Source organism: Grammomys surdaster, unplaced genomic scaffold (genome assembly GCF_004785775.1).
Source record: "Grammomys surdaster isolate TR1022 unplaced genomic scaffold, NIH_TR_1.0 371, whole genome shotgun sequence".
Taxonomy (NCBI): Eukaryota; Metazoa; Chordata; class Mammalia; order Rodentia; family Muridae; genus Grammomys; species Grammomys surdaster.
Genome location: NW_021604790.1, coordinates 3177500 through 3200556, shown reverse-complemented (window position 1 = coordinate 3200556; position 23057 = coordinate 3177500). Strand labels below are relative to the sequence as shown.

Here is a 23057-nt window from a genome sequence, read left to right as displayed (position 1 = left end):
GCTAGCCTCAGCTAGTTCAAACTCTTCCAAAATACAAATAAACTTTAGAAAATGAAGAGGGCTGGAGAGATGACTCAGGAGCTAGGAGCACCGTCTCTTCCAGAGGACCCAGGTTCAGTTCCCAGCACCCACATGGCGGCTCACAACTCTAACTCCAGTCCCAAGGGGATCCAAAGCTCTCTTCTGGCCTCTGCACATGTGGTACACAGTACATTTTTAAAAATAAAAAAGAACCTTTGAATCTCAAGAAAAGCCCTGGAGAAATCAATTCTAGCCACTCTCACTGGGTCTCACAAGGCCGTTTAATTGCTCTGCAGAAAGTGAAAAGACATTAAAGATCCAACCGTGAAAATGGCCGGGGAGACTCTGACCTTGTCTTAGCGGTTCTCAGTGGAGACAGGGGATGCTGGGAGCAGCTTTCATCTGTCACCTGCCTCCCTGTGACCCAGCTGGCCTGTGTGGGTCTGAAACGGGGCCTCATCCTTGGGCCCAGGGGTCCCTTCTTCGGCTGGCTTCTCCTGGTCACAGGAGCTGCTCTCTCGGTTCCACATCTCGTTCTCCTGCCGAAGTCGCCGGTTTTCAGTCCGGAGCCTCTCTACCTCAGCAGCTAGCTCTTCCACCTGTTGACAGGGTTGCCTGCTGGGGCGTCCCTGCAGCTGCTGGAGCCTCCGAGTTTCCTGCTCAGCCTGTGACAGACGCCTCTCCAGATCCAGATAGTCTCGAACCAGCTCCTGCTTGCTGCGGCCCTGAAGGCTCTCAGTGTGGTACCGCTCATAGGCCTCAGAGAAGTCCCTCTGCTGAAATTCCCCATGGGCTCGGCCTTGCCCATCACTGTCCCCTGCTTCGTTCTCCCCACCGGAGCCTGTGTGGGAGGGCCCATGGCGCACATCGAGGTTAGGCTCCTCCAGGTCACGATCATTCATGAGGAACTGAGTGGTGTTGTAGGGTGCCAGGGGCTGGCCTTTGGCGAACATCTCCTCGCGGACCCGAGAGGCCCTCTGGCTCTGCCTCTCATCTCGCTGTTGCTTCTCAGCCCAGCTCAGCTCCAAGTATGGCCGCCAGTGCCGCTTGCGCTTTGATGGCCGCCTACGGTGCTTCTTTCGGGCCAGCACCGCCTCCACTGAACAGCCCCCTGGGCTCTGGGTTCGAGAACCCCTAATGTTACAACTTGAGCCATCGCCAAGTGGGGCGGTCCCTTCATCCTCTGACTGAATCTCCCTTCCTGGTGGCAGAAGCTGGGAACCACCAAAGTCATGAGGCTCATGGGCTATTTGGGGGCTCCGACGACCACCAGAAGTCTAGAGAGAGGAAGGAGGGTGGGTCACAGATAGCCTTTCCCTGGGAGGGGAGTCCTTCCCAACCCATCCAGCTATCTCACACCTGCCTCAAGTGCTCACTATTTAGCCCCTCCCCTTTCTACAACAATTTAGTTACCTGTCTTTCATCCTGTGAGGAGGAAAGCACTTCACCTGACTGTCACTGGCAGGCTCCGTCTTTCTTTCTCTCCTCACTCCCTCTTTTTTTTTGACATAGCGTATCTATAGACCAGGCTGGCTTTGAACTTACTTGAGCAACTAAAGATGACCTTTGAACTTCTGATCTGCCTGCCTCCACCTCGAGAATGCTGGATTACAGACATGTGCCACCATGCTGGGTTTCTGTAGTGCTAGGGACGAAAGCTAGGGTTTCATGCATCCTGGGTAGCCATTGACTGAGCTACTGGTCACTTCACCGTCCAGAAGGACACCAGAGCTAGAGTAGCATTGGACAAGCACTAGTCAAATGGAGGACAGAAAGGCTAGACATGGTCGGATACCTGTAAATCCCAGCAGCACTAGGGAGGCAAAGCAGGAGGGTCAGGACTTCAAGCCAGGAGCAAGGACAGCCTGGGCTACCTGAACACCTCCACAGGTACCCGCATTCAGAAGGGATTCATACTCGGTTTAATGCTCAGCTATCCTTGAAATTGGTGTCTTCCCAGTATAGCCTAGGCTGGTCTCAAACTCACCATCCTCCTGCCTCAGCCTCAATAACAGGTACATGAAACTGTGACTAGCTCTAGACTCTGTGGCATCATTGAAGGCAGAGTCTCACACATGCTCAGCAGATGTCATTGCGCTTTTATTTGAAATAGAGTCTTACTAAGTTTTCCAGGCTGGACTTGAGCTCACTCTATCCAGGCACGTCCACCTGCCTCGGCCTCCAGAGGAGCTAGGATTCTAGGCCATGGGTTGAACTTAACTTTTAAACAGAGATTCCCTGCCCCCTCCCTGAAAGTTAGATAACTATCCTGCTTACAGCTCTTCGCACGGTGGATCCTTTCAGGTTCCCCATGCTTCAGTTCTAATGCTGCCTCTTCAGTGACGCTCTCCCTGAAGATCCTCTGACAGCGGCTCTCCCAGCTCCCCAGCTACTCTATCTTGTCACACAGGCAACCTCACAGATAGCACCCAGCGTGTTACTACTTATCATGTATCTTCATCCCCCGAGAATGCAACATTTTACCCCTGTGCTCAGTGAACACTCGGTTGTTTCTCTATGTACTGTACAAGGCAGCAAGAGGGCCTAACCAAGGGGAGGTCACAGCGAGATTTCAGAGCTTTAAAGAGAGAGAGAAAGAATCCGTCAATCCCAGGGCTTGGTGACAAGAGACAAACAGATGAGACTAAGGCCAGCCTGTTCCAGGCCAGCCAGGGCTACACAATGAGACCTTGAGAGAGGAAGAGGAGAGGGAGAGAGAGAAAGAGAAGGAGGGAGGGAGGGAGGGAGCACACGCAAGGGGCATCTGCTTATCTGGGTGAGGGTGGGAGTCCTGGGTGTGAGGATAGGGAGCCAATTGCTCTAAGTTTGTGGTTTGAGAGATTTCTAATAATAACCAGTATCACTGGCAAGCTGTTCTACTCATGGCATCTGAGCAGGGTTGCTTTTTACACTTTTATTACATTTACTTATTATGCAAGTGTGTATACAGACACACCCTAATGACATGCCTTTTGTGTGTGTGTGTGTGTGTGTGTGTGTGTGTAGATCACAGGATCACTTGTGGGAGTTGGTTTTCCCTTTCTATTATATAGATCCTGGAGGTGGAACTCAGGTTGTCAGGCTTGGTACAGGTAACTTTGCCTGCTGAGCCATCTTGCTGGCCTCTGAACAGGGGATTTGGGGGTCTGCTTTTGGAGACAAACTGTTTACAGCTTTGTAAAAGCAGGGGTGTATTATATGAGTGTATACATGTGTTGCTTGATTTTTTTGTTTTTGGGGGGGACAGGTGTTTATGAAAGGGTCTCACTTGGTAGCCCAGGATAGTCTGGAACTCCTTCTGCAGCCAAACCTGGTCTAAGCAAGCCGCCTCAACCTCCTGAGTTCTGGGATTATGCATATGAAGCATCATGCCGACTGTCTTATTACGTCTTTCAGAGATCCTAAAGGAATTCTGAGGGGTAGAGATGTGTTGTGAGTTGTTTGCAATGTTCCTTCACCTACAGGAAGACCACCAGTCATAAGGGACTGGCCTTGTCTTACTGGTAGCTTGGACCAATATGGCTCTGTCGCCCTCCTCGGAACACAAAGTACAGGGAACTAAGGATAGCTTAGTGTATGTTTACGGTCATTTTCCCGTTCCCAGCCTTAGTCCCCTAAGATTCCTGCCTAAAACCATGCTAGCTCTGCTCCTCAGCTTATTCACGACCTCCATTTTGAAGCTCTGCCCCTTCACCGAGATCACTATAAAAGATAAGCTCTGTAACCTGCATGAGTGACTCACCCTCTCTGAACCTTCTAGCCTTGACACACCGTAAGAAACTCTGGAATAGGCTAGGAAGGATGGCTTAAAAGCCTCTCTGAGCTAAACATTGGGACACACACGCATAATGCCAGCACTCAGGAAGCAAAGGCAAGTGGGACCAATGAGTTACAGGACAGCCTGGTCTACAAAGCTAGTTTGAGGGTAGCCAGGGTTGTTACACAGAGAAACACTGTCAAAAAAACAAAAACAAAACCCAGCAAACAGCAACAACAAAGGGCTGGGGATGTAGCACCATGATAAAGCACTTTTCTAGCATGTGCAAGGCCCTGGGTTCAATTCTCAGCATTGCAAAATAAACAACAAGGGAAACCAACTCTGATTTTTGGCTCTCTGCTATTTTGGGAGTGTGGTGATGGATAAGGAAGTCCAACGAGAGACAGCATGGGCTGGGACCCTGTGGGTTCCTGATGTCAGCCCATAATAAGGTGCCATTTACTGAGGACTTAGGATTTTTCTCTCTCTCCTCCGAGGTTTTCTTGCCCTGCCTGGCAACCTGTACACCAAAAACTCTTGTCCTGTTTCATTCTTGGTTCTCAGCCTGGAAAAAAAAAATTTTTTTTTAAAGAGCAAATCTCTAACCAAGTTATTTGTTCTTGAGGTCACTATCATTGAGAGGCAAAGTTCTGTTATCTTAAGACCCTAAATGTAAGGTGGAATTTTGTTGCTGACAGGCTGCATGATTCTGGAAAAGGCATTGCAGCTCTTAGTTTCTGTCTATTGGAAAGAACGTCTACCTTGAAGGCTTTTAGGAATTCATGAGATATCACTTGAATCACATTCTGGCCTATTTCCCAGAGCACAACACAGACTCATTTAAAACACTTGCTTTCTAGCTGGGTGTGGTAGCGCAGGCTGCAATTTTAGCCCTTGGAAGGCTGAAGAATGTTGCTGTAAGTTCAAGACCAGCTAGGGATACACAGAAAGACCCCTGTCTCAAACATACAGAAATAAAACAAAACACTGGTTTTCTAAATCTACCAACAAACAAACAAGACAAAACAAAAAACCCTCTAGGATTTCAGCTATTTGATGCCATGTTTAGGGCCTTCAGGTGGCTGGGAGGGGTAAGTACTTACCTTTGCCTCTTCCAGAGCAGCTGGTGACGCTGTATTACAGTTGGTATGGTTCACAGTGGCCATCTTCTCCTACTTTCAGTAGATGATGCCTTTAACTACTGTCACCTGCTTTGAACAACAACAGAAACCTAAGTCCTCAGGCAGAAGCTGGTTGGTCAGGAATTGTTTGTCTCAGCAGCAGCAGCCATTTTATGGCCCAAACCTGCATGGCCTTCACTTTCAAATGAAGACTCTGAAGGCTGCTGCCATACCCTAGTTTTCACACTTCTAGCCAGCAAGGGATCAAATGGGAGCTGGACTGTCTTTCCAATTCTTTTCCTCGGGTCCTGGGCCTCTGCTCTCCTAAGTAAAGACCAGGCTGGCAGTTAGGAAGGTGAGCCTAAGCTGTCACACAGAAAGAAAGCTGCCTGGGGAAAGGGGTGGGTCTGTAGCTCCTGGAAGCCCCTATCTTGACCACCTCAACCTCTCTAGGCTGGGCCCTAATCAGAGCCTATGGCTGAAGTCTTTTTGTCTACAGGGCCTGGACGGCTACTCTCCTGCCTCAAGGGACAAGGAAATAGAGGAAAGAAGTCTTCATACTACATGCAGCTGACAGAAAAAAATCAAATGGGAGTAAAAATGGATTTCTTGGAAGAAGGTAAATAGTCATGGAAAGGAGGTTTAGCAAAGGTGGGACTGACCTATTTGCTGTCAAGGGCTTAGTGTACACCACTACCTCTGTGTGTCTTTCTGTGCGACCGCCTGTCCATGAAATTCTCAACGCCTCAGCCCTATCTCTTGCTGCAGTAGCAGCAGCAGCTCTGGCCAAGCCGCTCAAGCACTAAGATGGGGGGGAGGTGGGGGGGGGGGAGATCATAGCCTGGCAGCGCAATGACTGCTGGGGGTTGTAGTTCTTCTCCACTAGGAAAGCTGCCCAGGATACCTTCAAGCTCCCATTACGTCAACAACCATGCCAGGGACGCCAAAAACCTATCTGCTTTTGCGTGGACGTCCCGCGCTCACCGATCTCTTCTTTGATTGGGTCGTTTGTCTGCCAGTCTTCTTACTTTTGTCAACAACTAGCTGTGCGGAAGCACAACTGGACCCGCCCTGTCAGGACTCAATTAAAGAGTTCATTGATGGGCGTTAGTCTTTACCGGGGAGAAATATAGATCCGGCTCACGGGGGCGGGGCTTACGCGTGGAGGGATCCGTAGCCTTGAGGAAGGCGACGAGCAGCTCGGTGGCCGCCGCCGCCGCCATTTTGGGCTGGGAGGAGGCAGCGGAGGGACTCGCTGCGCAGTGAGAGCACCCCATGGGGGGTGGTCCGGGCGCGGGGAGAGGCCGGGCCGAGTGGGCTGCCTGAAGTGGCGGCGCCGGGAGACGGCGGGGAGTTGGGTCGGGGGCCGGGAAGGGTGAAGGTTGGCGTCTCCCCGGCCGAGCCCAGTCCTCAAACCGTCCCGGCAGCCTCGCCGCCTCGCCTTTGAGAGCGGGGTTTTGGGGGTAATTACCGCGTATTTCCCGTGATCCCAGCAGAGGAGAAGCCAGTAAGACGGCTTCCCCTTTGCTGTGCCTCCACCGGGACATGATCCTGAGGCCGAGCTCTGCCAAGGCCTCTCCTCACCCCCACTCATCCTGGGTATGGCGGCAAGGCCCGGCGTAGCCGGACCCCCCCATCTGAAGGATGAGGTGGGCGCGACGCCAGTTGGAGACACTGGCTCGCGGGGACGGGCCGAGGTTGCAACTCTGGCCACATACCCTCAGCAGTGCTAGTCAGCTGGAGGCTCCGAGGGTGCCCGGCCGGATTGCACCCACCTCCCCACCCCCACACACCGTGTCCATCCCACCTCTCAGGGCTGCGAAAAGCAACAACCCTCTAACTTGCATAGCAACCACCAACTCCCCCTGGGACCAACTAGCCCCGGGCACGTGGAAAGCTCGAGCTTAGTGCTTGGAAATTTCTGAGCTGTCTTGCCCTCAAGATTTCTCCCATCGAGCCCCGACACTCTCAATGGCCTGACCTCGAACGCCATGACCGTCCACTTTTGGAAACTCCTGAAGTGTGCTGCCCCACTTCAAAATTTTACGCCAAAGGGATAGGGTTATGCCCTTTGCAGGGTTGGGACAGAAAATAGTTTCAGTCACCACAGTCTAGTAATAGAAATGGACTGGCCCATTTCAGATACTTCAAAAACATGTGCTTGCATTTTGAAATCTGAGCCGTAACTTAGGGGCGAAATGGCTGTGCTACAAGGGCAAAGGGAGTTAATTCCAATGTGATTTTTGTAAGCCTACACAATGTCCCATTTAAAGGCTTGTTCCACGAACTAAAGAGACTGTTTTCTGTGCCACTGCATTGTTACTGGAGCCATCTCTTCTGTAGATGCAGAAGGTACGTGTGTGTATATAGGGGAGAACTTGAATAAACTTACAACCTAACATTAAACTACTACTGCCAGCATTTAAAAGGCTGGAGTTTAACGCAGTGTTCTCTTACTGAACTGCAGATTAAATATCTTGTTTCCTAAAGATTTCCAGACTACACTTTCAAATGATAGCTTTGTAGTTCAGCTGTCAGTTAAAATTGTGCCCGGTAAGGCTCTGAAGTAGGTGGTTAACTAGCCATTGGTATCTGTGAGTACCTTGTAATGAATTTTACTGCTAGTTATAGATGGTCTGACTCCTAGACCTTTGCTTTAACAGTAGGACCCATGAAAATTTCTTCAGGGTTGAAGGACTGCCCCTTGTATTAATAAAAAAAGTCTTTCCGGCTGGATGTGGTGGATCTCTTACGAATTTGAGGCTAGCCTGCTCTCGGTAGAGCGTTTCAGGCCAGCCAGGGCTAAAGTCTACTGTGCAAACGAAACAACAAACAAAAATACCTGATCACTTTTGACTGGTTTAGCTTATTTTGAGACATCTTACTCTACCCCAGGCTGGACCGAAACTTAGAGTAATCCTTCTGCCTCAACCACGTGTTAGATTTACAAGTATGAGCTACTATATCAACTTGTTTTTTCCCTTGTTCCTTTGAGACAGGGTTTCAGATAGCCCAGACTGACCTTAAACTCTTTGTATAATTTAAGCTGGTATTAAACTTCCTTCCTCCACCTCCTAAATCCTTGGATTATAGGTAGGCACCACCAAACCCAATATAATTTATGTACTTCCTTTGTGTTTACACATGCACACATGTGGAGGTCAGCATTTATAAGTGCTCTCTTACCACCTGGGTTTCTAGGGATGAAATTCCTGTTGTCAGGCTGGGTAGCAAGTGCCTTTACACAATGAGCCATCTGGCTGCTCTCCTGATGAGCGTCTTCTTGTTATTAGTACTATGTTTGCTCTCACTGTTTAGCTCACGACCTGGAACTATCTGCTTGAGCCCCTCCAGTGTTCTCAGGTGTATACCACTGTGTTCAGTCATAACTAAGATTAATTAATTAAGACAGGGTCTACTGTAGCTCTTCTCAGCCTTGAACTTTCTCTGTAGCCAAGAATAACCTTTGAACTCACAATCATCCCGCCTGTACTTTATGAATGCTGAGATTACAGGAGTGTACCATCATTCACGATGTATGTTGTATTAGGGATTGAATCCAGGCTTTTGTGTGCGCTAGGCAGTCATCTGTCAACTGAGCTACATCCTTAGCCCCTATTAAAGTTTGCTTTTTTTGTTTTGTTTTGTTTCGAGACAAGGTTTCTCTGTGTAGTCCTGGCTGTCCTGGAATTCACTCCGTAGACCAGGCTGGCCTCGAACTCAGAAATCCGCCTGCCTCTGCCTCCCAAGTGCTGGGATTAAAGGTGTGTGCCACCACTGCCCGGCTCCTATTAAAGTTCTTAATCCAAACTGTGAACTATCTTTTTTTTAAGGCATGGTCTTGCTTTATAGTCCAGGATGGCCTAGAACTCGCTTTGTAGAGTTCATTGGCCTTAAATTTCATGGGAGCCCACCTGCCTTAGCCAAGGGTTCCTGTCATCAGGCAACACTAACTGAAGTCACAGTGCAGTGCTCATCCTGTAGTTCCCTTTTTGTCATGTTCACTGGTTCACTGCTCTTATCAAGAAAAGATGAAGAGCCAGGTATGGGGGCTCATGCTAATCCCAATACCTGGGAGGCAGGGCCAAGAGAATTGCCCAAAAATTGGAGGCTAACCCTGGCTACAGGTTAAGATCCTGTCTCAGGAAGAAAGATGGGGGTGTGGCTGGGTGGAAGAGTTCTTGCATAGCATGCAAAGGAGTGGAGGGGGTGGAGGATGAGTTAGGAAAGCATGACACTGACTTGGTAGGAGTCAGATACGTACAGGAGCTGAAAGGGGGCCTAGGGGTTTCTGTCAAGAATTTATTAGAGGAGGATCCTAGCCTCTTGTGACTCACCCTCCATTGTGAAGCAATTTGCTTAAACATTTGGATACTACTAAGTAGCAATACTATACCAGGTACAGAAGTTTGTTACTCATTTATAGATAAAGGTTTAACAGTCCTTAAGGATGACACATAAGCTTTTCCATGCCTAGATTTTAAATAGTTGGGAGGAGCTCAGAATCCTTATATACAGGAGGCTGAGGCAGGTGGATTGACATACTGAATACCAGTCTGAGTTACAGTGAGATCCTATCTCAAAAAAAAAAGGAAGGAGAGACAACTCAGCCAGTGAGTGTTTAAGCACGAAGACCTAAGTTCTGTCTCTAGAACCCAAATTTTAAAAAAACAAAACAAAAAAACAACTAGGGGCTAGAGCAGTGTTCAGCAGTTTAGAGCACTTACTGCCATTGCAATGGATCCGTGTTAGATTCCCAGCACCCATAAGGTAGAATGTGACTAATGCCAGTTCTAGGCCCCTTTTCTGATTTTCATGGGTATCAGAGATGCATGTGGCGCACATACATTCATGCAGACAGACACTCATACATACACAAAAGGTGGTGGGGCATTTCTTGGGAGGCAGGGGCAGGCAAATCTGAGTTTGAGGTTAACCTGGTCTATAAAGCAAGTTCCAAGATAGCCAGGGCTGTCTCTTGTCAGGGCAGGGGGTGTTAGGCAGAGATAACCAGATTCCTGGGGTTTGCTGAGTGTACTTGACTAGTTACAGTCCACCAGTAAGAAGGTTTGCCTCCAGTCAATAATTGTGTATGTCTGTGGGAAATGGCACAGATGGGTGGCACCCAGGATTATCCTCTGGCCTGCCTCCATAGACACATATATGTATGTTCCCAGGCACGTGGACCTGCATACTCACACACGAATACAAAAATTATTAGATATAGCAAGGTGAGGCAGTGGCTCAGGAAAACCCTAAATACCTCAGTTTCTAATTCTGAATGGTGATTAAGTGCCTCAAGTGTGCCTTGCCACTCTTCTGTACCTGTATAGACACCCTTTCTACTTTAGAAGTAGATTCTTCAGAAGCTATGAGGTGGTCTGGGAATAGCTCCGATGGTAGAGTCCTTGCCTAACACAGAGCCTCTCTGTCTTTTACCTTTCCACCAATAAACTTACTAGAGCATGTGTAAGACCTGCCTTACCAGTGTATGGCTGGGGTATACACAAAAGAGAAACCATCTGAGGAAACAGTAGGATCAGTGTCTCATGGCACCAAAGCAGATGGGATTCTAAAGGCCTTGATATTTTATAATTTACCTGATAGCCAACTAATGAAAACCAGTGACTATAATAAGTCGGATGCATGGGCAGAGATGGAAATGCTTCTCCAAATTTCCAAATTATTCCTTGGTGCCATGAAAATACTTGCTTCTGAAACATATTTCTGTGTGTAAGCTCTAAACACCCATGATTTATCTTTTTTTTTTTTTTTCTTTTCTGGAGACCAGGCTCACTGCATAGCCCTGGCTGTCCTGGAATTTACTGTGTAGACCAGACTAGCCATGAACTCAATAAGTCGTCAAAGCTAGAGATAGATGTATACCATCATGTGTTGTTCCTCTTATCATATTATTTGAGTGTTATTTTTTTTAAAAGATTTATTTATTTTATCACATGAGTACACTGTAGCTGTCTTTGGACACACCAGAAGAGGGCATCTGATTCCATTACAGATGGTTGTGAGCCACCATGTGGTAGCTGGGAATTGAACTCGGGACCTCTGGAAGAGCAGTCAGTGCTCTTAACCACTGAGCCATCTCTCCAGCCCTGTTTGAGTGTTATAACGTAGGCTAAGGGACCATTTATTAAGAACTAAAAGGAGGATGTTCCTTCCGGTCCCAAGTTTGATATTCTGTTTTTGTCTGAAAGTTGCATTGGCATTATCTGGGTATGCAGAATTACAAGTTTAAAGCAGCCTTCAGGGCTGGAGAGATGGCTCAGTGATAAAGAGTACAAAGTACTCTTTTAGGGGCCTGAGTTCAATTCCCAGCACACATGGAGTGGGGGGCTCATGACTGCTTGTCCCTCTACCTCCAGGGAATCCAACACCTGGCCTCTAAGAGTGCTTGTACTAACTCGCACATACCCCTACACACAGACACACCCAGGCACATGGTTAAAAAGAATAAAATCTTAAGGTAGGCTTTGGAACTCTGTTAATTTCCTCCTGTAGCTTTCTAGAGGCCAAAATAAGTTATCTTTATTAACTTCCTAGGGAGATGGTGCTTATTTCTCCCATATTCTTTTTTTTGTTGTTGTTTTGTTTTTGTTTTTTGTTTTTCGAGACAGGGTTTCTCTGCGTAGTCCTGGCCGTCCTGGAACTCACTCTGTAGACCAGGCTGGCCTCGAACTCAGAAATCCACCTGCCTCTGCCTCCCAAGTGCTGGGATTAAAGATGTGTGCCACCACCGCCCGGCTTATACCCCAAAATTCTTAAGTTTAGTTTCATTGTAGAAGGCTGTTTCTTTTGGTTGGTTTGGTTTCGGGGTTTTGTTTGTTTGTTTATTGTTATTTGTGTTTTGTTCAAGACAGGGTCTCATTATGTATGTAGGCTTTACTGTCATTCACCGTGTACAACAGGCTGGCCTCAAACTCACAGCTCTCCATCTGACCCTGCCTGGACTACAGGCGCTCTCTCCATCGTGTATGACACTTGTGTGCCTGTTGCTGTTTTTTAAAAAAGGTCTCCATGCTCTGGCTGGCATGGAGCTCATGCACATTTGCCTGTCTCTCCCAAGTGGCTGGGATTCAGGGACTAGTTTTGTTCACTAACGACCAGCGATAGTTTGCATGCGCTCGGAGAGGTGACTCAGTGGTTAAGAACACCTTCTGTTCTTGGAGAGGACTCAGGTTCAGTAAACCTAAGAGCCATATACGGTGGCTCATAACTGTGGTACTCCAGTTCCAGGTGTTCTAACACACTCTTGACCTCCTCAGGTACCAGGCATGTACATGGTGCACAAACATACATGTAGGTAAAATACTTAAATAAATTAAAATTTAACAAACAAACAAACATAAACGGGCTTGGTGGAACATGTCTTTAATCTCAGCACTCTCAAAGGCTAGTGTATCTCTAAGAATTCAAGGCCAGCCTGGTCTACATATTGAGTTCCAAGCCCAGAGCTACATAGTGAGACCTCATCTCAAACAAAAAAGGGATAGGGGCTAGATGTGGTGTCAAACAGCTGTAATTCTAACACTGGGGAAACTTAGGGCAAGAGGTTCAGGAATTCAAGGCCAGCTGTAGCTGCATGGTGAGTCTGAGGCCAGCTTGGGTTACATGATAGCCTGTCACAGCAAAGCCAGATAGAAAATAACAGCTTCAGATGAGACCATAAAGTTCCCTTCTGAATTTTTACTTGTACATATGTGGTATGTCCATTTGTGTGCAGGTTGCATATGAGGCCATAGAGGTCAGGTTTCTTGCTCTTCTGCTTTCCACCTTGTCTTTTGAGACAGGGTCTCATTGAAGCCAGAGCTGATATTTGATTGGCCAGCAAGCTCTGAGGAGCAAAACTCTGGCTCTCCTGTTTGATGATGAATCACCTTACCTACTTAATGATTTCCCCAATCCTGAATTTTTACTATTCTTGAAAAAAAAAGAGTGTTTAAGGTGGGTGTGATACCTCATATTTGAAATCCCAACACTTAGAAGGCTGAAGCAGGAAGATTGCTAAGAGTTCAGTGCCCGCTTGGGCCACACAGCAAATTCTAGGTCAGCTTATATCACAGTGAGACTCTCTACTTCCTTCTGTTTCTGGGTGTTTTGTTTTTGTTTTTTTTGTTGCTTGAAACAGTCTCTCTGTGTAACCCTGGCTGACCTAGAACTTCCTGTGTAGACCAGGTTGGCTTCAAACTCACAGAAAGCCTTTTTCCTCTGCCTCCTGGATACTGGGATTAATGATAGGCACCACCTTGTTCAGTGAGGACTTGTTTAAAAAAAAAAAAAAAAAGGAGAAAATAAAAGAAATAAAAAAAAAACCACTGGGACTGCTTTTGGGAACTGGAAAAATCATACTAGGTTTTCTAAGACTTCTTACTAGCTTCCTATAGCAGCTCAGCCTTTGAGGTTTGTTGGTGTATAAAGGTTGTTTTTTTTTTTTATATATAGAACTAGAGAGTTGCTGTCCATGTGATTGGATAATTTTTCATAATTGAATTTCCTCTTTATAAGTAAAGCTCAAGAAAAAGGTTATTTAAAAGTAGTTTTGGTTTTCTGAGACAGAATCTAGTATAGAACAGGCTGGCCTAAAACTCACTAGGTAACTGGGGATGGCCTTGAACCCCTGATCTTCTTGCCTCCACTTAAAATTCCAAGCACTGGAATGAAAGATATAGCAGCACCATGACCGCTTTGGAGGATGCTGGGAGATGCTAGGGATTGAGCCTAAGGACTCCTGCGTATTCCACAGAGTGAACTGAATCTGGAGCTGCGGGGAAGACTCGCATGAGTTACATCAGTGATCTGTCTAAAACTCGGCCTTTGTTTCTTCAGTAAGAACCCAAATGGTGCTGAGTGTGGTAGTGCACACCTTTAGTCCCTGCACTTGCGAGGCAGAGGCAGGTGGATCTCTGCGTTTAAGGCCAGCCTGGTCTATCTAGAAGGTTCAAGGACAGCCAGTGCTACATAGTGAAATCCTGTCATAAAACAAAAAACAAAAACAAAAAAATCAAGAACCCAAGTGGTAACCATTCAATATTCTAAGAAATTTTGGCCAATGACTTAATGTTTGTTTCCCAGATCATTTATTTTCTTCTACCTGCAAAGTACAGCTGTCTTTACTCTTTGGTCAGCAGCTCCAATATTATTTCAGAGTCCACATTTAATATTTTCTTTTTTTTTTGTTTTTGTTATTTTTGTTTTTTTGGTTTTTTCGAGACAGGGTTTCTCTGTGTAGTCCTGGCTGTCCTAGAACTAACTCTGTAGACCAGGCTGGCCTCAAACTCAGAAATCCGCCTGCCTCTGCCTCCCAAGTGCTGGGATTAAAGGCGTGCGCCACCACCGCCCGGCTAATATTTTCTTTAATTACTTTACTGAGCCAGACATGGTGGCTCATGCCTATAATCCTAGCACTTGGGCAGGAGGATCAGGAATTGAAGGCCAGCTTTAGCTACATAGTGAGTTCTGAGCTACATGAGACCTTTGTCTTAAAACAAATTTAAAAATTCCCTTTCTGCAGCAAGTATAATGTGTGCCATGCTGCTGGGAAGGTAAGGTTGGAGATTTTTGGAGCTTAGAAACTGAGACCAGCCTGGGCAACATAATGAGGCCTGGTCACAGTAAAGTACATTAATATATAGGAGTGTGCAGTGGTGCATACCTGCAATCCCAGTACTTTGGAGACAAACACAGGCGAATCATTGTAAATTCAAGCATAGTTCTGTCTACATAGTGAGTTGTCCAGGCCAGGAAGGGCTACATATCAAGACCCTGTTTCAAACAAATAAACAAAGCAAAAAAAAAAAAAATAGGGTTACATTTGAACATATTTTATAGTGTGGTGGTACACACCTCTTTCAGATATCCTGAGCTAGCATCAGGAATCTAAGGCAGGGTAGTTGCAAATTTGGGCTATATAGCAAGACTGTCTTAAAAATAAGTAAACATACATATTAAGGTCCAGTGAGATAGCTCCGTGTATAATGATAGCCACCACCGAGGCTGGTGACCTAAGTTGGATCCTCAGGACTTACTTGGTGAAAGGAGAGGGCATTTGGCTGCCACAGGTTGTCTTCTGACTTTGATTTGAATGGGCTGGCATGCATGCACACATGTACAGATTTAGGGCCTGGAGAGATGGCTGAGTAGTTACTAGAACTTGGCTACTCTTTGTAGCATCTAGGTTTGGTTTCCAACACACACATGTTAGCACAGAACCACCTGTATGTAATCGGGGGAACCTAATGCTCTCTTCTGGACTCTGGATACCAGGCATGCATGTGGTACACTTTACTTACACGCAGGCACATGTACACATGAAAAATAAATCTTTTAAAATACATTACATTACTTTTTTTTTTTTTTTTTGTTTTTCGAGACAGGGTTTCTCTGTATAGCCCGGGCTGTCCTGGAACTCACTCTGTAGACCAGGCTGGCCTCGAACTCAGAAATCCGCCTGCCTCTGCCTCCCAAGTGCTGGGATTAAAGGCCTGTACCACCACAGCCCAGCACTTTTCATTTTTTACATACCAGTTATTTACATTTTATGTGAGAGTAAAGTGGAATTTTTATTTCAATCATCTGTGAAAATGTACAGAGTCATTCCCTTCAAGAAGACAAAGGCTGAGTATGCTGGCTCAGGCCTGTCATCTTAGCATTCAAGAGGCTGAGGCAGGATTGTCATAGGTTTGAGGCTAGCCTGGGTTTCACAGTAGTACCTGACTAGCCTGGGCTAACTGAGACTCCCATCGCACAGTAGTGAAGAAAGCACACAAAGTCAAGTGCACTTCAGTACAAATGCTTTACTAGTCATCGCCAGCGTTGACCACATTGGGAATACTTGTTATCAAACATTAGGCATGGGAGTAGCTTAGGTTAATAATGTGTAGGTGTTTACAGTTACTTAATATTCTGTCGTGAGTTTTGTTTTGGTTTTTGTTGGTGTTTTGGTTTGATTTCAATGCAGGTTTTCTCTGTGTACCCTTGGGTGTCCCAAAACTCTCTCTGTAGCTCAGGCTGGCCAGGGATTTAGAGATTTGCCTGCCATTGCTTCCCTATGCTGGGGTTAAAGATGTGTGCCACCACTGTCTGACCAGGCTTTGGTTTTTAATAGAGTGTTTTACTATATAGACCAGGCTGACCTTGAACTCACAGAGATCTTTCTGCCTCTGCCTCTGGAGTACAGTGTGCTGGAATTAATGTTTCCTTCCATATAGTCATCCTTTGATTGTTTTAACACACGTACACACACATACACACTAGTATACTGTAGCTGTCTTCAGACACACTAAAAGAGGGCATCTGATCCCATTACAGATGGTTGTGAGTCACCATGTGGTTGCTGGGAATTGAACTCAGGACCTCTGGAAGAGCAGTCAGTGCTCTTAACCACTGAACCATCTCTCTAGCCCCCAAGAAATGTTTTTAAAAAGACATTTTTATTAGTTTCATACATGAATTCAATGTTATAATTTGATTAGTATCCCCTTAATCCCTTCCATGTTTTTTGTAGTTCACTGATTCCAGGTTGTACTTTGTATATATTCATAGGTGTGGGGCCATCCACTAGAGCATGTGAACCTGCTGGGGCTACATCTTTAAACACTCAACAGGGCTCCTCAGCTGTGGGGTGGGGGTGTGGTCCTGCTTCCCTTTTGTGCTGGAATATTGACCCTTGCTGTTTTGAAGGTAGACTATTAGGTTTTGGGGCTTTTTTATTTTGATTTAGATTACATGGAGTCCTTTTGTTTCTCTGTCTCCTGTGTCCCAGTCGTGCAGATCAAAACTGGTCCTTGAGCATGCCAGGCAAGTACCCTACTACTGAGCCCCAGCCCCAGAACAGCTTCTCTAATTTGAAGCCAGTGGGGTAAAAGTGTACATTGTTTTTTGTTTGGATGATGCTGACTGTTGACCTCAGCATTGTGTTTGCTAGTCATGTGCTCTGTCTGCTATGCCACTGACCTACCAAACCTATGGTTACAGGAGATAAGCTCCCATCATGTAGTTCAGGCTAGCCTCAAACTCAGAAAACTCTTCTTCCCAAGTTCTGAGACTGTAGGGTGTGGTTTAAAGTATTAAACCACCTATTTACATTTTATGTGAGAGTAAAGTGGAATTTTTATTTCAGTCACCTGTGAAAATGTACAAAGTTACCCCCTTCAAGAAGACATGGGTGAAAGTTCATATTTTCCCCAAGCAGAGGATCTTTATTCTGAGTGACGTGAAAGGTAAAACCTTGATCAGACAAGCTACTGTTCTTGGTAGAGCCAGGAGCAACTGTCACGCCTACAGCACCTGTAACCTAGGCTTACCTTCAGCATTCTGGGCAGCAGAGCATGGCCTTTTATTTCCTGTGTTCCCTACTTCCACATCCCAGATGCTGGGGTTACAAGTGCTCTCTGACACAGCCAAGAGAGTATCACTTTTTAAAAGATGTATTTGTATGAATGTTCTGCCCAACATGTGTTTATGTATGTACACCAGGAGCATGCCTGGTACCATGGGTGTCAAAAGAAGGTATTAGATCCCCTGGAACTGGAGTTATAGATGGTTGTGAGCCACCATGTGGTATTAAGAAATAGGTCTTCTGCAAGAGCAACGACTCTTAAGTGCTAAGCTCTCTCTCCAGCTCCCTGTATATCAGTTTTCCTGTTAGCTATCTTTCCTTAATGACACTTTCTTTATATGTGTGTGTGGCTGTATGGATGTGTGGCAGGTGCACATACACATGTGGAAGCTAGAAGTTATATGTCTTAGTCCCTGACCATTTTGTCTCTTTTGTGTATGTTCTTTATGTGCACTTGCATATGGTGTATATGTGGAGGCCAGAGGACACCTTCAGCAATTGTTCCTTCAGAGCCATCTATCTTTTTTGGTTTGTTTTTTTGTTTGTTTTTGTTTTTTGCGTTTTAAGATAGCATCTCATTATATTCCTAGCTAGAGCCTGGAATTCACTATGTAGACAAGATAAGTCTTGAACTCAAAAACATCTGTCTGCTTCTACTTAGTAAGAGCTGGGATTACAGCCATGTATCACCATGGCCAGGCTCCTTCCCCCTTTCCTAAGATGGGGTCTCTCATCTTACATTACATTAATATGTAAGATGGGACTTACATGTTATACTAAACTGACTAGTCAGCCAGCCCCAGGGATCCTCCTGCCTCCCCAGGGCTGGAATTACAAGAGCAGGCCACCTGGTTTTTGTTTTTTAAAATGTGGACTCAGGAAGCAAACAAACTCGGGTTCCTAAGCTTTCATGGCAAGCACCTTACCAACTTCGCTATCTTCCCCAGGCCTGTCTCCCTTTTACTATTTTTAAGACGGAGTCTCATGTAGTCAGGCTGGCCTAGAACCTGCTATGTAGTGGACAGTGACTTTAATTTCTGATCCTCCTGTTTCTACTTCCTGAATGGTGGGATTACAGGTTTATCAAACCCAGGACTCTACATAATAGGAAACCACTGTACCAACTGAACTACATTCCAGGCTACTATTTAAGAGAACAATCTATTTTTTGGATCTTAATCAATCTTGAATTCTCTGCTTCTGTCCCCTAAAACTCCGAAATCAAAAAAGGATTCTGTCTCTTAGCAGTCTGTGTTTTTGAGTAACCCAAGTAGAGTTCTGTTTGCCTGTCTGAGTTAGCCTGGGAAGCATTTCCTTATTCATAGCCATGCCCAGTACAAGAAAGGGAGCAAACTGAAATTGCTCACTTGTAAGCAAGGTCTTTGAGCAGCTGTTAAAATGTTTGGCAAAGGACTTGCATGAAAGGCTGTGGTGTGTGTGTGTGTGGAGGATCATTTGTCATCAGAACGCTGTTACTACAGGCAACTCGGTGTCTACTCTGCTGGAGTAGTAGTTTGTGTCTCAATCTCGAAAGTGTTGATAGAAGAGTTTTGTGTTAATTTTTATCATCCCAACAGCATAAATAGCAAAAATGTTAGTGCCTTTGAAACAGTTAGAAATTTGCATAACACGGTAAAGCAAAATAATTTAGAGATACTTAAAATTATAATTTGTGTAGTTTTAAAAACTAGACTTAATTTGCCTCTTCAAAGTAGGATGTACACCTTTCCTAATGATAAATGCATTTAAGGTCTTCCCAGGGTGGATTCTGGAAATGCCATGTTTCTAATGGTAAGAGAAATAGATTGTCTCTAGTTACATGTTTCTGAGGAAAATGACCTGAAATTAGCGGTTCTCACTGCTGCACCCTATTGTGGTGCCAGTCAAAAGAGACATGGCCTTGCAAGGTAAAGCCAGAGGGCACTGTTGCTGCTTTCCACCAAACAGCCAGTTTTCTTGGGCTGCTGTATGATGTCATAGTAGAAAAAAATGAAAAAACACGAAGAAAACTATTTCAAAATAGACATTTAATGCAATTTTTAGATCAAAGGAAAATTGATTTTACAGTTTCTGCAGTAGACCACCTGGCAGAGTAGGACTAGCAGAGTTTGGTTTTGAAGGCCCCAGTCTGTCCCCCTGGCACAGCTTTCCTTGATTATTGATTTGTATATGCTGCTTATGTATCATAAAGGGCATCTGATCCTTGACGTTCAGTCACCTCCATTGCTGCCACTGAGCTGGCAGGACAGCCCGAGACGCCCCACCCCAACGGGGTTTTTAACCACTAAGGAGTTCGACAACCTCCCAAGTCTTGAACCCACTTGAATATATATAATATATTCAATATATATAATATATTCAATATATATATATATTATATATATATTATATATGTATATATGTATAATATATATATTCACACACACAAGTATGTGGGGCTTGCGGACCCCCAAAGGCCCCCTATGGTTTTAAGGCTCCAAGTTAAAGAGCCAGTGTGCTAATGATTTTAGCAATATAACTGCCCTAAGGAAACACTGATACAGGTCAGGCAACAGGGTTGCATTAACTATACTGACGAGAAAGAACAATCACTGAGTTTACAGTTTTGATTCTATGATAAGGATTAGTTCTCAGAGTCTCCCTGCATTTTCAAGAGCAGACCTACCTAACGTAGGCAGCCGTACAGGCAGCCCTGGAGACTGAGAATAGCTGCTGTACTGGGACATGCAGGGTTTCTATCCATCATCTAAAGACCTCAGTCCTCTCCTGAGCCAGCTTTACTAGTAGAAATTATAGTTGGGAAAGGGCAGCTTTTCTTTCTTTCTTTTTTTAATAGAAAAGTACTTAAATATTGGACAATGACACTGAGTCCTTAGCCATTAAGTCCAACATGTCTCTAACATGTTTTCTCACAAGTTTATTTTGGCTATCTCTTGGTTGTACTAAGAAAGCAAGTTTCCCAGAAGCCTTACTTACCTAGGTAGGCAAACAGGAACTCCATTGGAGTTTTGTGAGATGGTTAGGAGGGAAGCCAGGATTACTGAAAACTTGACTTGTCGAGAAATGAAATGAGGCTTTTACTTATCTAACAATTGCCAAATCAGGCTTATACTTTTGTTAGCACACTTTTGAACAGCCATCAAGGCACACAAAGCCAAGCTGCTGCCTGTAGCCACTTTCTACTCCTCAGCATTAGGAAGCAGGTACACTGAAGTACTGAAGATAGTAACACTGGGTACATTTTACCTGAACTGTACTTTGAAGCATACTTAAAACCCATTGGTGGGGGTGGAGGGAACAAACTGAATTTCTTTATTCAAGTATTTTTGCAAATTTAACGATTTTGCTATCCCACCTCAAAAGTGCAGTTACACAAACCAGCACGATTTTGAATATCTAGAAATCACACTGAAACTGTTACGTTTACAAACATTAAATTTATTATAACTAGAATGAATGTAATGGTTCTCAGATTTGGCCACCTTATAGCTCCGCTTAAGGAGGGGGGTTTTTTTTTAAACCGAAAAATGCATTATAACTTGGTCAAATTACTTGCACATTAAGAAACAACATCTAAGGAGGAAAACAAGAAAAGCAACCCTTCAGTTTCACATAATTAAAGAACAGGAGAAAGCACACAAGCCAACATCATAGCTAAATTTACCAAACCAAAGCCGGGGCGATTTTCTCTTCTGATTATGTGTCATAAAAAGGTCCGCTGTCTTATATACACATGTATATAATGTTACATTCCAGCACTGTAAAAAGTCCCCTTTGCCCCCTCCCCCAAAAGTTTTCAGTCTAGTCGCCGAACTTGGAAAGAGGCGCTCGCTCCTGCTGCCGGTGCAGTTCGTTCTCGGTCAGCAGCTGGAGGTTCTCGGCGCGCAGCCGGTCCAGCTCTAGCTCAAGCTCCCGCACTCGCGCGTCGACACCACCCAGCCGCTTGCTTTCCAGCCGCAGTCGGTTATTTTCGTCCTCCTTGCGGGAGAGGCACTTCTCCAGCTCCAGGTACTCTTTGATGAGCTCCTGCTTGCTCATGTTCTGCAGGCTCTCGGCGTGGTACCGCTCGTATGTCTCCGAGAAGTCCCGTTGCAGAAACTCGCTGCCGTCCCCTCCCATGCCATCGCTACCCCCGTCTTCCTCTCCAGCTTCTTCCACAAAATCCTCATCGCTGGTGTCGTCCGATTTGGCGGCTGCCCGCTTGGGGTAAAGACCAGTTTTGAGATCGGGCTCCTCCTGATCGTGGTCATCCATGAGGAACTGCGTGGTGTTATAGGGCGCAACCGGCTGGCCCTTGGCGAACATCTCGGCTCGAACCCGCGAAGCTCGCAGGCTCTGCTTCTCGTCGAACTTTTTCTTCTCCTCCCAAGTCAGCTTGTAGTAGGGCTTCCAATGCCGCTTCTTCTTGGAGGGGCGTCTCCGATGTTTTTTCTTCCCCAGCTGTCTCTGTTGCTGTCCCCATGGCTCCTCGCCTCCAGCGGCAGGAGCCTCCAGATTGGTGGCCTCCGAGTCATGACCTGGCTCCACGAGGGACTCTGACATCAGCTCCCCCTCCGCCGACGGGGAGGCACCACCAGTGGATAAGTCCTCCCCATTCTGCCCCTTCTCGCCCTTTTCCAGGGAGCTCAATTCTGGACAGGCATTCGTCTGCAATGGGGGCAGCTGGTCCTTCAGGCCCCCTTCTCCCTCCTGCCATGGACGGCTACCCGACTGCAAGGACGCTCTCGATTGCCACCTACTGTCCTCCTTGGGCACCCGTTCCTCCGCGCTTGGGGGGCGCTCAGAGTTCTGCTCCTCATGGACAACAGCAGCACCTGTACAGTTGCTAGTTTGAGGCTGGTGTTGATGTTCTGACAAGAGTGGCTCGGCCATGGCTTTGTAGAGTCCTCTTCTGGAAGTTTGAGAAATTCTAGCTTAAGGAAAAAGGTTTTTCTTTCTTTTCAAAATATGTCCAACAAAGTCCTCTTCGGTCAGTAATTTCTGCAATGACGCCTTCGTCCGTCCTGTCAGCAAACTCCAATCGCAACTTGGAATACAGTCAATAAAGGGTTAAGCGCACACAGCGTGGCCAGTAGGTCCAGAGGGTTCAGCTGCAGGAACCCTACGTAATATGCAGAGGAGTGGGCTTCACGCCTCCCCGCCGAATGCTCCCACAGTCGAGGAGTTGGTGGGCAAGGAGATGAGGTTTAAGTCCAATGGGTTAAACCCAACCCCGAAAGGGTTAAAACTACCCGATGACGCTGCCTCGGAGGGGCCGAATCCACAAAGGGTTAAATCCCCTGCCGCAGAACCCACAAGGGGTTAAAGTCCCAGAGCCGCCGCCTCCCACTTCCACTGGTGTCGCTCCAACCCGAGCTCCCAGTTCCTCAGGCCGGGCCGGAGCCTTAGCCGAGGACAGACAAACTCATCTCCCCTCTGGCTCGATGCTCCGCTCAGTTCTCCTCCACCTCCTCCTCCTCTTTTCCTCCCTCCCTCCTCCCCCTTCAGACAGCGCTTCTTCCGCCTCCTCCTCCGGCTTCCCCTCCCAACCTGACTTTCCACCTGCCAACTTCCAACTGCTGTCTCCTAGCCCCCGGCGCTTCTTATATATAAAAGCTTGCAGGCCCCGCCCATGCGCATGCGTAACGGAGTCCCGGTGTGGGGCAGCCGGGAATCGTAGTTTCCTTCTTTCCGGCCCGCCGTCCTCGCGCGCCGTGCAACGTAGCCAATCATAGAACGCGTAGGGGGCGTCTCCCAGGTCGCCTCCTTCCATCGCTTCGCTGTCGCTGAAGAAACCTGAGCGGTCATTGGGCAAGAGTTATTCGTC

The 23057-nt window shown here is 46.4% G+C and overlaps 2 protein-coding genes across 6 annotated transcripts; both read right to left on the bottom strand.

Annotated features, from left to right (window-relative positions):
- Positions 1-280: 280 nt before the first annotated feature.
- Hexim2 (HEXIM P-TEFb complex subunit 2) lies at positions 281-6915 on the bottom strand. 5 transcript variants are annotated; one of them, XM_028780510.1, is made up of 4 exons: positions 6371-6492; positions 5884-5979; positions 4882-4986; positions 281-1298 (listed from the first exon to the last, which is right to left on the bottom strand). In XM_028780510.1, exons 3-4 carry the CDS (start codon positions 4942-4944, stop codon positions 420-422), a joined length of 942 nt encoding a protein of 313 aa, XP_028636343.1. In that variant the 5' UTR covers positions 4945-4986; positions 5884-5979; positions 6371-6492; the 3' UTR covers positions 281-419. The 5 variants fall into 5 exon arrangements, with proteins under 5 accessions (XP_028636343.1, XP_028636345.1, XP_028636342.1 ...); XM_028780512.1 differs by lacking the exons at positions 5884-5979; positions 6371-6492 and adding an exon at positions 6881-6915 and having other exon boundaries at positions 4882-4989; XM_028780509.1 differs by lacking the exons at positions 5884-5979; positions 6371-6492 and adding an exon at positions 5562-5873.
- A 13753-nt stretch (positions 6916-20668) lies between these two features.
- On the bottom strand, positions 20669-22776 carry Hexim1 (HEXIM P-TEFb complex subunit 1). The gene has a single exon (XM_028780508.1). The coding sequence runs from the start codon at positions 22121-22123 to the stop codon at positions 21053-21055; it is 1071 nt and encodes a 356-aa protein (XP_028636341.1). The 5' UTR covers positions 22124-22776; the 3' UTR covers positions 20669-21052.
- Positions 22777-23057: the final 281 nt, after the last annotated feature.